Genomic DNA, 12,526 nt, shown 5'->3' on the forward strand with positions numbered 1-12,526 from the left:
CCAGAATGCGCTGTTGGCTGGACTGGCGTTCAGGAGGATGTTTCCATAGTCGGATGTACTCTGTAGGAATATTCGCGCAAAGCTCTAAGCGGAGCAATATCGTCCTGTCCAAGCGTTCTCAGGTCTCAAAAAGCATCACGAACATAGCACTTGTGATTGTTGAGATGCAAGGTGTTGCTGTTCGTAATGCATTTGGCCATGATAATATTGAGCGCATTTTCTGTTGGACTGGGATGGTAGGCCATAGGATCATTGTTCGTTGTTTCTGCGTAAGATTTTAAGCCAGCAATATCAATTTGCCATGAATAGTAGAAGTTCAGATGCGCGGTAGTGTTTCGGTCAATGATATCCACTAGTCTCCATTCACCCCCAGTACCAGTGACCGGCTTGTTGGCCACAACCTGTACACCGGTTGCATGCTCATGTAGATCTACCCAAGAGATGATTGTGCTGGCGTTGTCAGTGGCGAACGAACCATAATTCTGGCTAAGAGAGGGTACGTTCTGAATGGCCGTCTCCATTTAACGCTTCTTACCGGCTCATGATTCGGATGCCGGTATGCCTGTGATTCGATATTCGTAGAAGGTTGCGTTTGAATCGATGGTCATCTGGAAATCGTTCGTGATCACTGTGTCCCATTTCCGTCCCATACGGAGCAATGTTTTGAGAGGATATTTCGAGGTATCTTTCAGATGGGAAAGCTTTTCGGCCAGTTTACTGTCCACGGGAACTGAATTACCATCTTTGGGATCGGAAGCTCTTGAAGCTGGGTTGAAGCGTGCGACCTCCCCGAAGTCGATCACAGGAGCGTCACGAAGATTGAAATTTGAGGCGGCAGAAGCGGCAGGACCTTGCCCAGAGGCACTAGACTGAGCGATAATGACCGTTTGATCAACTTCCTTGCTTGCCTGAGATGCAGCATCCCTGTATTCTCCCGACTGAAGATCGGTGCTGATTCGGCTGGCGAGATCTGTTTTATTCGCATCATCCGGTACAGTCTCCTCGTTGGATACTTCGGTCGTCTCCGAGGCACCGCCCTCGTTGTCGGTGGGTGTGCTGAGAATACCGGGGATGGTTGTGGTTGTTACATCAGTTCCCGGATCTTGTGGTTGAGCATCAGAACCGGCATGAGTCGCACCGGGATTTTCTGTCGAAGTTTCTGGTTCAGTTATCGCAGTGACTTTCGGTTGCTTGAGACCGTTGGGGCTGTCCACTTTGTATTGTTCAAACAGTATGTTAGCAGCTTTCTTCTTGGCCTTGTCTATGGTGGCCCAGCGCTTGGCTTTCGCAGCGGAACTCCCAAGAAAGCTCGTCATGTTGTTCTGGATCTGCTCGTTCTCTCTCTTCCTGAGTGCTGGAGGAGCTTTGCCTTTAGCCACCCTGAAGTGAGTAATGCTCGATGATGGTAACACTCGGTCGACTCCAAGCCCGCTATTATACTGTATTTTGACCTTGTTTGGTTTGTTTCGAACGTGTCTCATTGCTTGCCTACATACAAAGACAAGCCGGTGCAATCAAGTTTGGGCCATGACGTCTGAAAGACAAGTGATATTTCAAGCCAAGCTATGGATAGCGATTCAATGTTATGCAAACGTAGAGGGCCAGGATTGCGAGCTAGTAAAGCGGATTTTGCGTCGTAGAGCATCAAGTGTACCAAACACCCTCGTAATAATCGTCAAACTCATGGTCATGTACCTCACAATCTCACGATTAGCAATGGTTCAGCGATGAACGGCCTCCGCTTTGAGAGCGTGACTTCTTTGATGCAGCAAAATTCCAGGGCAGACAGGAAGCATGATAATACGTAGTCAAAACACGGAGGAATCAGTTGAATTCGCTTGCGCTACAAACAGAGAGCCAGCCAGCCACCCAGCTTGGATACAAAGATCTAGAATTTGCACAATCCATGATGTGTACAAACCAACAAAAAAGGTTGCCCCCAAAAGACCATTACATCCGAATGGCCCAGAAATTAGAAGATTACAAGGCGATAAAAAGTGTGACATTAAGTTTATAGATGGGAAAACCGGGTATATGCAGGAAGAGCCAGAGCAGATGGTGTGGAGTGCATGCAAGTCGTTCAGGTATCGGAGGAGAAGGGGAGGCGCAACCGGGAAGCAGACGTCTATTTGGCACCTGGTGGCAGCTTGACGTTGTTGGAGAGCCAGGCCTGGTGAGTGTTAGTTGACGGAGGCGCAAATTGTTTCGAGGGCAATTGAACATACCAGTCCCTCGAAGATGCCCTCTCCTGTTGTCGCGCAGCTGGGCTCAACCTTCCATACGTGGTCTTTGGCGATCTTGTCTAATTGCAGAAGGTCTGAGACTTCCTTTGGTCGCATGGCTGTGCGAAGTTAGCGCAATGTGCTTCAAGGCTGATTTGAACATGTACGCACCTCCGCTGAGATCCTGCTTGTTGGCGAATACCAGCAACAAGGCATCCTTCATTTCTCTATCTTGGATGATCCTTGTGAGTTCCGTCTTGGCCTCGTCGATACGGGTGCGGTCATTGGAGTCGATGACGAAAATGAGACCTTGGGTACCTGGGGTCACGATCAGCACGTCGTTGGATTAGGAGACATGGTAGAGGGTCGGATGGGGTAGGGAGGCCATGCGCCGTGCAGTCGCGTGCACACATGTCAACTCGCCTACCCGGAACCGTGCCCCCACGCCCCAACATACCAGAGAAGTAATGTCTCCATAGCGGACGGATCTTGTCCTGGCCGCCGACATCCCAGACGTTGAACTTGGTGTTCTTGTATGTGACGGTCTCGACGTTGAAGCCGACGGTCGGGATGGTGGTTACGTCTTGGTCAAGCTTGAGCTTGTACAGGATAGCTGCGGCGGGTTAGCGATTGTATATGTGGTTGAGGAGTAATGCTGGTGGCATACTGGTCTTTCCGGCGGCGTCGAGGCCCAGCATCAACAGGCGCATCTCCTTGGATCCGAAGACCTTGGCCATCATCTTGGATATGGACGCTCCCATGATGTCGGCTATTCGCTATACTTTGCTGGGATGAGGATCCAAGCTTCCAACACTTGCGGGTTGTCGTGGAGAGTAGGCGGTATGTCGGCGATAGCGAGCTGTAGCTAATGCGCGATTGGGTGCGAGTACAGGAGACGGCGGTGGGTCGTGGGATAAGGTGAGGTTGGTGAGGTTTGTGGGAGAAGGTGTGAAGATGTACAAGGACGGCAAGGAGAATATCAGTAGCGACTCGGGTCAGGGTCTCGCGTGGGCGCTGGCGTTATTCTCGAAATGAGGTTTCAAGCTGCTCAGGAGTGAAACCGCAGCAGGCGCGCTGCAGATCCCAGCAACCAGACGTCTGTGCGCGCCCAACGGCTTGATCGTGACAGGTTCATCCTACACGCCATCCACACCACCACCTCTCCTGCTTTTGCCAGACAGAAAAGGGGCCCGACGTCTACAGCCTTTGATTGCGAATCTTGGATAAGATGAAGCAATGGGACTCCGCATGCGTTACTCGCTGCGTGTACATGCGTGCAAGCTGCAGGAAATCTGCAGCTAGACATGATAGTATACTTCAGGGCTCCATTCCGTGTCACTTTGCCGCCGCCGTTCGAATCAACACATGCCGGCAAACGCAGGCATGCAGGTACGCGGCGCTACTCCTGAGATTGATGAAGCCGTCCTCGCCGTTCGCATGGAACTCATAGTCGTTCGCCATGCATATTGTCTGTACACGGCGGCGTTACCGTGACGTATCCCGATCTTCCCGTCCTACTAGCACTCCTTGGGTCTTTAGTCTCTGCTATAACCGAGTCAATATCGTCAAGGCCTGAGATGTCGGGCGAAGTAACCCGAACCACAAAGTTTCTCCCTGACTTGTCATTGAGGTCTTCCCTGGTGTTCCATCCAACTGCCTGAGCATTACCGAACTTCGTTAATCGTCGGTCCGCGTAAGCAAAATATTCCGTTGCAAGGCCCGTACAATACCCGCGCGAGGTTGGCATCTTACATCATGACGTGTTACACGGTGCGGAAGAAGGGTCAAAAGAAGCATATCTACCGAGCATGAGGGATTACTGAATCGGGGACAAACCCTGACGCCAAGCCTAAAGAAAATGCGAAAAGCACTACGCTCAGCTGGAAAGAACGGTACTTCCGAAAAGGAAGGTGTTTGAAAGTCTTAGGTGATACGTAAGCTATTCGCTTCTATTCTTGGAATACGTTGTCAACTCTAGGACTATTCAATTCTCTCTCATGTAATGTTTTTTTCTCCATACTAGGTATCGCAATATGCATCTCTACCCTACAACTGCCTACGCCCAACCAATGCATGCAACAACCCCACCATATCTTGAAACCCTCTAAAACCCATCGTCAACACCCTTGCTCTTCTCTGCCTCCCGCCTCTCATTATTGACAGTCCACCACCACTCATGTATCTCCTGACTGCACTTGCCAGCCTCTTCATCCCACGGCTTCGGACTCAGGATGTAATGCACATTCTTAACCTCTTCGTCCCTCCAAATTGCATCATGGACGCCCTTTGACCGCAGAGTCTTCAGCGCATTGTAGGTATAAGGTAGCGTGACCCAGCGACCGTTGAACAAATCGCCAAGTAGCGATTGGTCGGCGAAATCGTAGTTCATTGATGTCTCGTTCGAGAGCTGCTCGAGGATGAGATTGTAGGTAGCGAGCGAAGGGTTTACGACTTGGAGGCCGCCGTTGGGCATGCAGAGACCAGCTGTCGGGGGTGCGCCGGTGCGTTGTGCAGCAGCGGGGTCGGAATGTTGGGATGTAAATGCGCAGTTCTCTGGTATCCTGAGTTTTAGGTTAGTTGCATGACGCGTAGACATAGAAATAAAGTAGACGTACCAGTCCTTGGGGTAATGTGGCTTCTTGAGCGGATTGCACACGCACGCATGGCTCGCAGCAAACACCCTGTCGCCCTTGCCGCCCGTACTCGGCGCATCCAACTCCAAGTCCATCAGCTCATCCATGTTCTTCAAAACCAACATGTCGCTGTCTAGTTGCACCACTCGGTCATATTCCTCCAGCGAAAAGGGCGTCAGCTTGCTCCAGCAATCGTAGAACCGCGGGTCGTTGGTGAAGTCCTTCTGGATCTTTGGCAGCAGGTACTTGACATGTTGCTTTGGTATGCCACGCTCATCAAGCGCCTTGTGGCCCTCTGCGGGGAAGGTATCGGTGTAGAGAGCAATGAGAGGGTACTTCGAGCCGTGCTTCTTGAGAGAGTAATCGAGTGTGAGAAGACCGGTAAGGTATGCCGTGTTGGTAATCAGAGTCGTCCATACTGCACTGACATTAGCATTTGCTCTCCTAACGCGCCCCGCCGAACTTGCAACATACCTTTCTTCGACTCTACACCCGCCGGCTTCGTGGTCGCACTTGTAGTTGCCTGCATGTTGCTTATATGTATATCGATCCCGTCGCGCGCCAACAAGGTATCACACAATATCCGCAGTTAGTAAAAGGAACAGTGTATTAGCAGAAGGATCAAATCGCGCCATCTTCGGTCGCATATTATGGCGTTTGTCAATAGAGGGGTCGAGCAACAACGCGCTAATCTATGAATGAACTATCGTACCAATCTAGGAACCAATCTGGACCCTGGAAAAAAACCACTAAAACGTGTTCGGAGGTCCGAACGATCTTCGCTTCCCTGTCGACATCGTCACCACATGCTGCATCGCGGGCGCTATCACGTTTCCGATATGCACGTCTACTGACCGCTGCTGACAATTCCTACCAAAATAATGGTTTCGTCGTGTTAACTACTCATCATCTTCTTCTTCATTTGTATTGTTCTCGTCTTGTATCGTGTTGATTGCTTTTTCCTGGACTAGAGGCATGATTCCGATATCGTGTTGGAGAACAGCGACGCGACAATGGCTTCATCAGCCCTGAACCTGAAATCCGGCGACTCAAAGCCAGCGGCCACTGCGCTGATAGCTACGTCTGATGAGCCGAACAAATCGCCCAAACACTATCGCGGCTTTGTCGCTGGTGTCTTTAGTGGCATTGCGAAGTTGTCTGGTAGGCATTCCTGTCCTCGATATATACCTTGAACATGGCTAACAAGGATAGTTGGACATCCATTCGATACCGTAAAAGTCCGCCTACAGACGACTGAGAAATCGCATTTCCGAGGCCCAGTAGACTGTCTGATGCAGACGTTGAGGAAGGAGGGGTTCGCGGGGTTGTACAAGGGTGCTACACCACCGCTGGTAGGATGGATGTTCATGGACTCGATGTATGTCGACATCTACTTCCTACCCACCAACACGTTCCTTTGTGCTAACATCGCAAAGTATGCTAGGATCACTAAGCGTATACCGCCGCGTCCTCAACGACCGAGTCTTCAATCCTCCTTCCCACCTCCGATTCGGCGAACAGCAGAGTAAACTGCCCGTGTACGGCCACGCATTAGCAGGCACAATGGCAGGATGGACAGTGTCCTTTATCGCTGCGCCGGTCGAGCACATCAAGGCACGCCTCCAAGTGCAATATGCTGCTGACAAGAGCGCGCGTCTATACTCCGGACCCATCGACTGCCTGAAGAAGATATACACCGGTCATGGACTGAGAGGAGTGTACCATGGTCTCAGCGCGACGCTCCTCTTCCGCACCTTCTTCTGCTTCTGGTGGGGAACCTATGACCTCTTCACACGCCAACTACAACAACATACCGCCCTCTCAGCACCAGCCGTCAACTTCTGGGCTGGAGGCTTGTCAGCACAAATATTTTGGCTGACCAGCTATCCGAGTGATGTGATAAAGCAGCGCATCATGACAGATCCGCTCGCACAGCGAAGATTTCCAAGGTGGAGAGATGCGGCGAAAGCGGTCTACAGGGAGCAAGGCTGGAAAGGCTACTGGCGAGGTTTCGTGCCATGCTTCCTAAGAGCGTTTCCAGCGAACGCCATGGCATTAGTGGCATTTGAGGGTGTCATGAGGAGTCTGCCGGAATAAAGCAATGTATTCACTCAGGCTTTCATTCCTTTAACGTCTTGGAATTAACGACAGCATAGCATTGTGATACCACTTGTAGATGATAGATGTATTATCTTATCGAATCTCATCTGACAAAAAGATATTTTCATCTTGTCATCATCTCATGAAGTCGTTGTCGTAGCATGTTGTCGTATACCTCATAATTTGCCTTTGCCGTCTCCGAGCTCGCAGAACGCCTTGAATGTTACCAGGCCTTCTGCACCCTCTTCATCTTCAGCATCCACGTCACTCTTGATGACAACCTCGGCTGTAGCGCCAACAAAGTAGACGAAGCCTTCCTTCAGCTCTTCCTCCTTGGGTCCCACGCTGATCGTTCCCTTGCCCTTGGTGCAGAGGATGATGCTTGGTCCATCAATCGGATCAAACGTTGCCTTGCCACCAGTACGGTTGAGAGCCGTTCGCACCACAGCAAACTCAGGAATCGGTGGGTTGTACAGCTTGTTGCTGCTGTTGGAACTATACGCAGGTGCATTCAGCCGAACGTGTGAGTAGTCCTTGGGCTCCATCTTTTGCTCGCTGATGGGCGCATAGCTGTACGTCAACATCTTTGTCAGATTGTCCACATCCTTGAATTTGGGTGTGAATCCTGCGCGGACAACGTTGTCGGAGCTGGCCATGCACTCGATGATATCGCCAGAGAGGTAGGCGTGGATGTCATCAGCCTTGAGGAACATAGCCTCGCCGATATCAAGCTTCACGTAGTTGAGGAAGAACTGAACGAATAGACCGATATCGCTGGGGAACTGAGAGTTGAGGCGGACGACAAGGTCTGCGAGCTCTTTGCCGTCGTTGGAGGGTGGGCCACCGTCCGCGAACTTCTCGCCCTCAGACTTAGCTGCCTCAACAAGCTCTTCACTGGCAGATGATAGTGCGTCCTTGTCTGTGTTCATGAGCTTTGTGAAGATGGATTGTAGAGCCTTCTTGTTTTCCTGCATATCCTCCTCCTTGTCTGAAGTTTCCTTGCCGCTGATGGTATCCTCGAACTTCTTAGCTTCTTCTTCGCCGACCAGCTTGCGCAATGAAGGAACAGTCTTCAGGAAGTGGGCGATTTCAGCGAGGGGTCGGAAGCCGCAGAGGCCGTCGAAGGGAGTGACCGCGATGGTCATTTCAGGCTTGTGGTTGTCATCTAACGAGATATGAGTATTTCCATTTGAGGTTTTTGGCGGTGAAGCTGACCTGGGTAGTTCTTTGGATCACTTGCATGTAGCTGTTCGGCGAGCTTCTTGTTTGGATGTGCCTGGATGCTCAGGGCCTTGTTGATGGATAAGACCTTGAACAGGAAGGGGAGCTTATTCTCATAGCGCTCAGCGATCTCTGTAGAGAGCAGAGCCTGGTTTTCTTGGACGAGGTCCAAAAGTGTTCGCTGGGTCTCGAGGTCTTTGGAAGGAAGCGACGGGTGCGTGCCCATCCATAGCTGGGAATGTCAACGACGCGTCAATCGCAGATCCATGTTCCGTACCTCGGCGTATGGTTTCTCCTCTTCAATCGAGAAGTCTGAAGCTGTCGCAGCGTGGAACTTGGCTGCTGCGGAGTCTTTGCCGACTTTCCCTGGGTTGGTTCAGCATACCGCTGGCGCGAATGTGGGTGATGACGCGGGGCAGCGTACCCCAGTCGTAGCTGTTTACACCTGCGAACGGTCAATTGATGTTCTCTTCCCTATCTCTGTTCCCGCTTTTACTTACCGCATTCTAGTCTGATAAGAGGGTTCCGCATCTTGAAGCCGGTTTCGGTGGAATGTAGATGTTGTGTAGGTATGGTGTCGCTGCGATTTGGCGAAGGAGCTCTCGGCGGGGTCCACTTGTTTGGTCCCGCATAATCGTCATCCTTGCTGTTCGATTAAGCTCATGTCCGCTGCTAGCGTATCCTACCCTGCATCCAGCGGACTACATGCTCCGAGGTTGATCATCTGCAGCTGCTTCTCTTCCCTCTACCTCACTTCGCCACTCTCGCGCCAACACATGAGCTACCTGCAGCGCTTCAGGTAACACGGAAAGAGCTGGGGAGTTGACGGGCCACAACTTCCGTCAGGATGGCAGCCCGCAGCAGGCCTCGTGGTCAGTTGAAGGAAGAGTTCGATGAGGAAAGGGTTATCTGGAACTCGATCAAAACTGACGGACGACGCGTTGATCAACTCATGGTACGGGACATATTTTCTTGATCATCGTTAGCATTGCAATCAACATCTCTACCTTCACCGCCATCACTTGCTCACTATGAGCGAAGTACCGCCGAATCTTCGTGATTTCGAAGGGTACGTGGGCCACGACCGAGCTGCCCAAGAAGACCCAAAGGAGCGGGGCATCTGGCAAGGCATTCAAGCGCGGTGCAGGCGTATCGACGAGTGCATTGTATGGTGTACAACTCCAAGTCCCATCGCATGATTTACTCTGTTTTTGACTACACAAAGGTTTGCTCCTTTGCTGACATACCGCAGAAAGAGTCTGATGCTTTGCAAGAGAAGATCTCCGCTCTTGTCGCAGAACAATCTGCACGTATCGGTTCGTCAACATTTCACCGACTAATATCTATATGTTGTGGAGCTAACACTGTTAGATCGTGGCGAAGAAACCTCAGCCCGCATTGATGACGAGCTCGAAGATCTTCTGCGCGACAACATCCGTAACCTTAACGAGGCGCAAACCCTTCTGCAACCTGTCGAAGGCGGCAATGACGTCCACACCCAGATGACGTTACTGGCCGCCCTCCGCATGTCGGAAGAGGCCCCACCTTCAGCATCACGAGCCACCAGCGTTGGGCATGGAAAGTCTGGACGCGACCGCCAAGGCAAGCGAAAGCTGACCGATAGCATCGATGACCGCGACAGCATGGCTGCGGACAGTCCTGGAGGCCCTAGCCCAAAGGTCGTTATCAGCAGCCAAAAAGATCGACTGGTAGCCAAGTCGGGCAGTAGCAGAGCAGGATCGGTACCTGTTGCGAGAGAAGGCAGCGTGAAGATGGACGAGGACGATTCGGGTAAGGGTAAGATGGTTCTTCCTCCTTCCAAAACCAAGCCCACGATCAAGTACAAGACTAAGCGTTGAGCTGTCCCTCGCTATCGGCGTTCTTCTTAGACGGCAGATGATACCCACTCTGGCATATTTCCTTTCGGCTTGTTCGAGGTTTGTAGTCGGATAGGCAAGCTCATAATCTCACTTTATCTGATCTCATACGTCGTTTTTCAAGTGCTCATGCCACATGTATTATCCTTCCTATCATAGCGCCCACTTCACATTCACGTCTATCATCCCATCTCCCTTCAGATATCACGTCAGCTGACGAAAACACTACAGAAGTCCGACCGCGTCTATCACCGCAAACAGAAGTTCTCTACCGAAACAACGCGAAGAACCGCTCTTCATCGTCCTCCATGTCATTCGAAGGTGAAGGCATCCTCTGCCGCGTAACATCGGTAATCGGCGAAGGAAAGCAACGCCGGTACGAAATTATCGATGCTGATCCGGATCCTCCGACACCATCGGTACCATACCGGGCTTCTGTAAATCACTTGATACCCATTCCACCCCCCTCCTCCAACACCACACTCCCGGACCTTAGCAAAGGGAAGAACGTGCTCGCTCTATACCCCGGTACCACCACCTTCTATAAGGCGGAAGTGGTGGCTGTATGGAGACAGATCGATGGCAAGGTCAAGAAGGAAGATGGAGGCAAAGAAGGGGAGACTGTGGATAACCTTGTCAGGTTGAGGTTTGAGGGTGAAGACGAGGCGGATCGCGAGATGAGTGTTGAGAGGAGGTATGTGCTACCTGATCGATGATTGGGTAGCGTTTTCAGCTCCTCATGAGGTAGTTGGACTTTATACAAAGGAACTCTGTATGGAATCTGAGTATGGAGGGTTGGATAATGGTGGGACAGAGGGTGTTGTTTGGATTGAACTGGCTGATACCGCTTGTGACGCATTTTTGGTTTTGAGACTTTTGCATACTGGATTTGAGCTTTCCAAACTCAGTTCCACATTTACTTTACTACCCGATACTCACACTTATCTTGCAATGATTCGTGGTGTAGTTGACCTGGGCAGCCACAGGGCACGGCCAAGCCGCTAGCACCTAAAGTGAGTAAGCGTCTCGACCCCAGGGTGCACATCGCCAACTTGAAACCCTCACAACTCCGCAACTCAAGTCGACGTGACTCCGCACACGACACAAGACGCATTCTAACCTTGAATCAAGTGTCGCATTACTAAGAAGAAGTTGGTGTGCGCCTACTATCCCACCAACAGGCTTCCAATCCAATCACACGCGACTATCGACGCCCGCCGCACGCCAACTCCACCAATATCCGCAGCTATCTAATCTCCACCACCCAGACGCACCGACATCGCCATGAACAACTACTCTTTTCTGGAGTCCTCCCAGCAACAAGCCGCCCAACAACAGCAACAACACAATCAAAACCGCCCGCCGCCCTCTCCCTCACATTCACAAGCCGGCAGTATTGCAGGATCGCAAGTTAACGGCGGCGGCCAGAACGGCATTCCAATGGTCAATGGCTTGCCGAGTGGGGGCCAGCAGACAGACATGAATCATCTGTGGGCGGTAGTGCAGCAGCTGAGTCAGTTGCTAGAAGAGAACAAGGCGCAGACGAGGGGAATTGTGGAGGGTGTCGCTGCGATACAAGGGAGGGCGGCACAAGAAGAGGGAGGTGAGGTCGGTGGTGGGCTTAATCTGAGAGGTGGAGGAGGGGTGGGCATGAGGGAGGTCAATGGGGAGATAAATGGTATGTTTGGTCTGCTTTGAGAAGGCTTGAACAACTACATCTGTCTGATCTTGGATGAGCACACACTGACACCTCACACAGCAGCGACAGTAGCACATCTGCAATCACAGCTAACGGCCGCACAATCTACCATCGCCTCCCTAACCTCCACCAACTCATCCCTCTCCGCCCTCCTTACCGACTACGAATCCGCCTTGACTCTTCTCCTCGATAAACTACGTCCTTACGCCTACTCCCAAACATCTGCCATGCTCGCCCTGCACAAATACTACCAAGGGCTCCTTGACCAAGAGCGCTCAACATCTATGGGGCTGCGGCTCGAACACGCAGACTGGCAGGCCGGGTTGAGTCGCGTAGCGGAGAATGCAAGGAACGCACTACGATGCCAGAGTGAAATTGAACAAGAGTTAAGAGGCAGATGTAAAGAGTTGGGTGAAGAGAACCGGGTGTTAAGACGTATGGTGGGGTGGGAAGAGAGGGAAAGCAGTGAAGATGAAGCCGATGACAAGGCATAAACTATTTCTTATGATACCATCATGGGCGGCACATGCTTGGAGCATGTTTGTTATGCATAGCGTCGGCGTTTTGGGATGTCGCGAGACGACCGCGGTTTTGGGCGTCTATATATCCACTGCTGGGAACATTCCTGTGCCAACCGAACGACGAAGACACCAATATCATTCAGCTACAAGGGTTCGAATCTCAGAGCGACCTCATCTCACGTCCTCCCTTATCATTGCTCTTCCCCAAATCGATAGAAGATCGCATACAATCTAACCACATGGTACGCAGCCG

The 12,526-nt window shown here is 51.5% G+C and overlaps 6 protein-coding genes across 6 annotated transcripts; 2 read left to right on the top strand and 4 right to left on the bottom strand.

The window, feature by feature from the left end:
* Window positions 1-539: 539 nt before the first annotated feature.
* Window positions 540-1,316, bottom strand: ALTATR162_LOCUS6704 (uncharacterized protein; the record flags this gene model as incomplete). The annotated part of the gene is made up of 1 exon (XM_043314326.1): window positions 540-1,316. The coding sequence occupies one exon, from the start codon at window positions 1,314-1,316 to the stop codon at window positions 540-542; it is 777 nt and encodes a 258-aa protein (XP_043170261.1).
* An 809-nt stretch (window positions 1,317-2,125) lies between these two features.
* Window positions 2,126-2,983, bottom strand: ALTATR162_LOCUS6705 (uncharacterized protein; the record flags this gene model as incomplete). Its single annotated transcript, XM_043314327.1, has 5 exons — window positions 2,126-2,170; window positions 2,226-2,341; window positions 2,394-2,540; window positions 2,680-2,835; window positions 2,890-2,983. The coding sequence occupies 5 exons, from the start codon at window positions 2,981-2,983 to the stop codon at window positions 2,126-2,128; spliced, it is 558 nt and encodes a 185-aa protein (XP_043170262.1).
* A 1,343-nt stretch (window positions 2,984-4,326) lies between these two features.
* ALTATR162_LOCUS6706 (uncharacterized protein) lies at window positions 4,327-5,384 on the bottom strand (the record flags this gene model as incomplete). The annotated part of the gene is made up of 3 exons (XM_043314328.1): window positions 4,327-4,783; window positions 4,838-5,273; window positions 5,330-5,384. The coding sequence occupies 3 exons, from the start codon at window positions 5,382-5,384 to the stop codon at window positions 4,327-4,329; spliced, it is 948 nt and encodes a 315-aa protein (XP_043170263.1).
* A 484-nt stretch (window positions 5,385-5,868) lies between these two features.
* On the top strand, window positions 5,869-6,952 carry ALTATR162_LOCUS6707 (uncharacterized protein; the record flags this gene model as incomplete). Its single annotated transcript, XM_043314329.1, has 3 exons — window positions 5,869-6,016; window positions 6,068-6,233; window positions 6,292-6,952. The coding sequence occupies 3 exons, from the start codon at window positions 5,869-5,871 to the stop codon at window positions 6,950-6,952; spliced, it is 975 nt and encodes a 324-aa protein (XP_043170264.1).
* Window positions 6,953-7,131: 179 nt separating this feature from the next.
* ALTATR162_LOCUS6708 (uncharacterized protein) lies at window positions 7,132-8,707 on the bottom strand (the record flags this gene model as incomplete). Its single annotated transcript, XM_043314330.1, has 5 exons — window positions 7,132-8,120; window positions 8,171-8,408; window positions 8,454-8,542; window positions 8,601-8,621; window positions 8,677-8,707. 5 exons carry the CDS (start codon window positions 8,705-8,707, stop codon window positions 7,132-7,134), a joined length of 1,368 nt encoding a protein of 455 aa, XP_043170265.1.
* A 500-nt stretch (window positions 8,708-9,207) lies between these two features.
* ALTATR162_LOCUS6709 (uncharacterized protein) lies at window positions 9,208-12,246 on the top strand (the record flags this gene model as incomplete). The annotated part of the gene is made up of 6 exons (XM_043314331.1): window positions 9,208-9,342; window positions 9,429-9,492; window positions 9,548-9,973; window positions 10,285-10,747; window positions 11,322-11,731; window positions 11,813-12,246. 6 exons carry the CDS (start codon window positions 9,208-9,210, stop codon window positions 12,244-12,246), a joined length of 1,932 nt encoding a protein of 643 aa, XP_043170266.1.
* Between the last annotated feature and the right edge of the window lie 280 nt (window positions 12,247-12,526).

Source organism: Alternaria atra (genome assembly GCF_907166805.1).
Source record: "Alternaria atra isolate CS162 genome assembly, contig: 25, whole genome shotgun sequence".
NCBI lineage: Eukaryota > Fungi > Ascomycota > Dothideomycetes > Pleosporales > Pleosporaceae > Alternaria > Alternaria atra.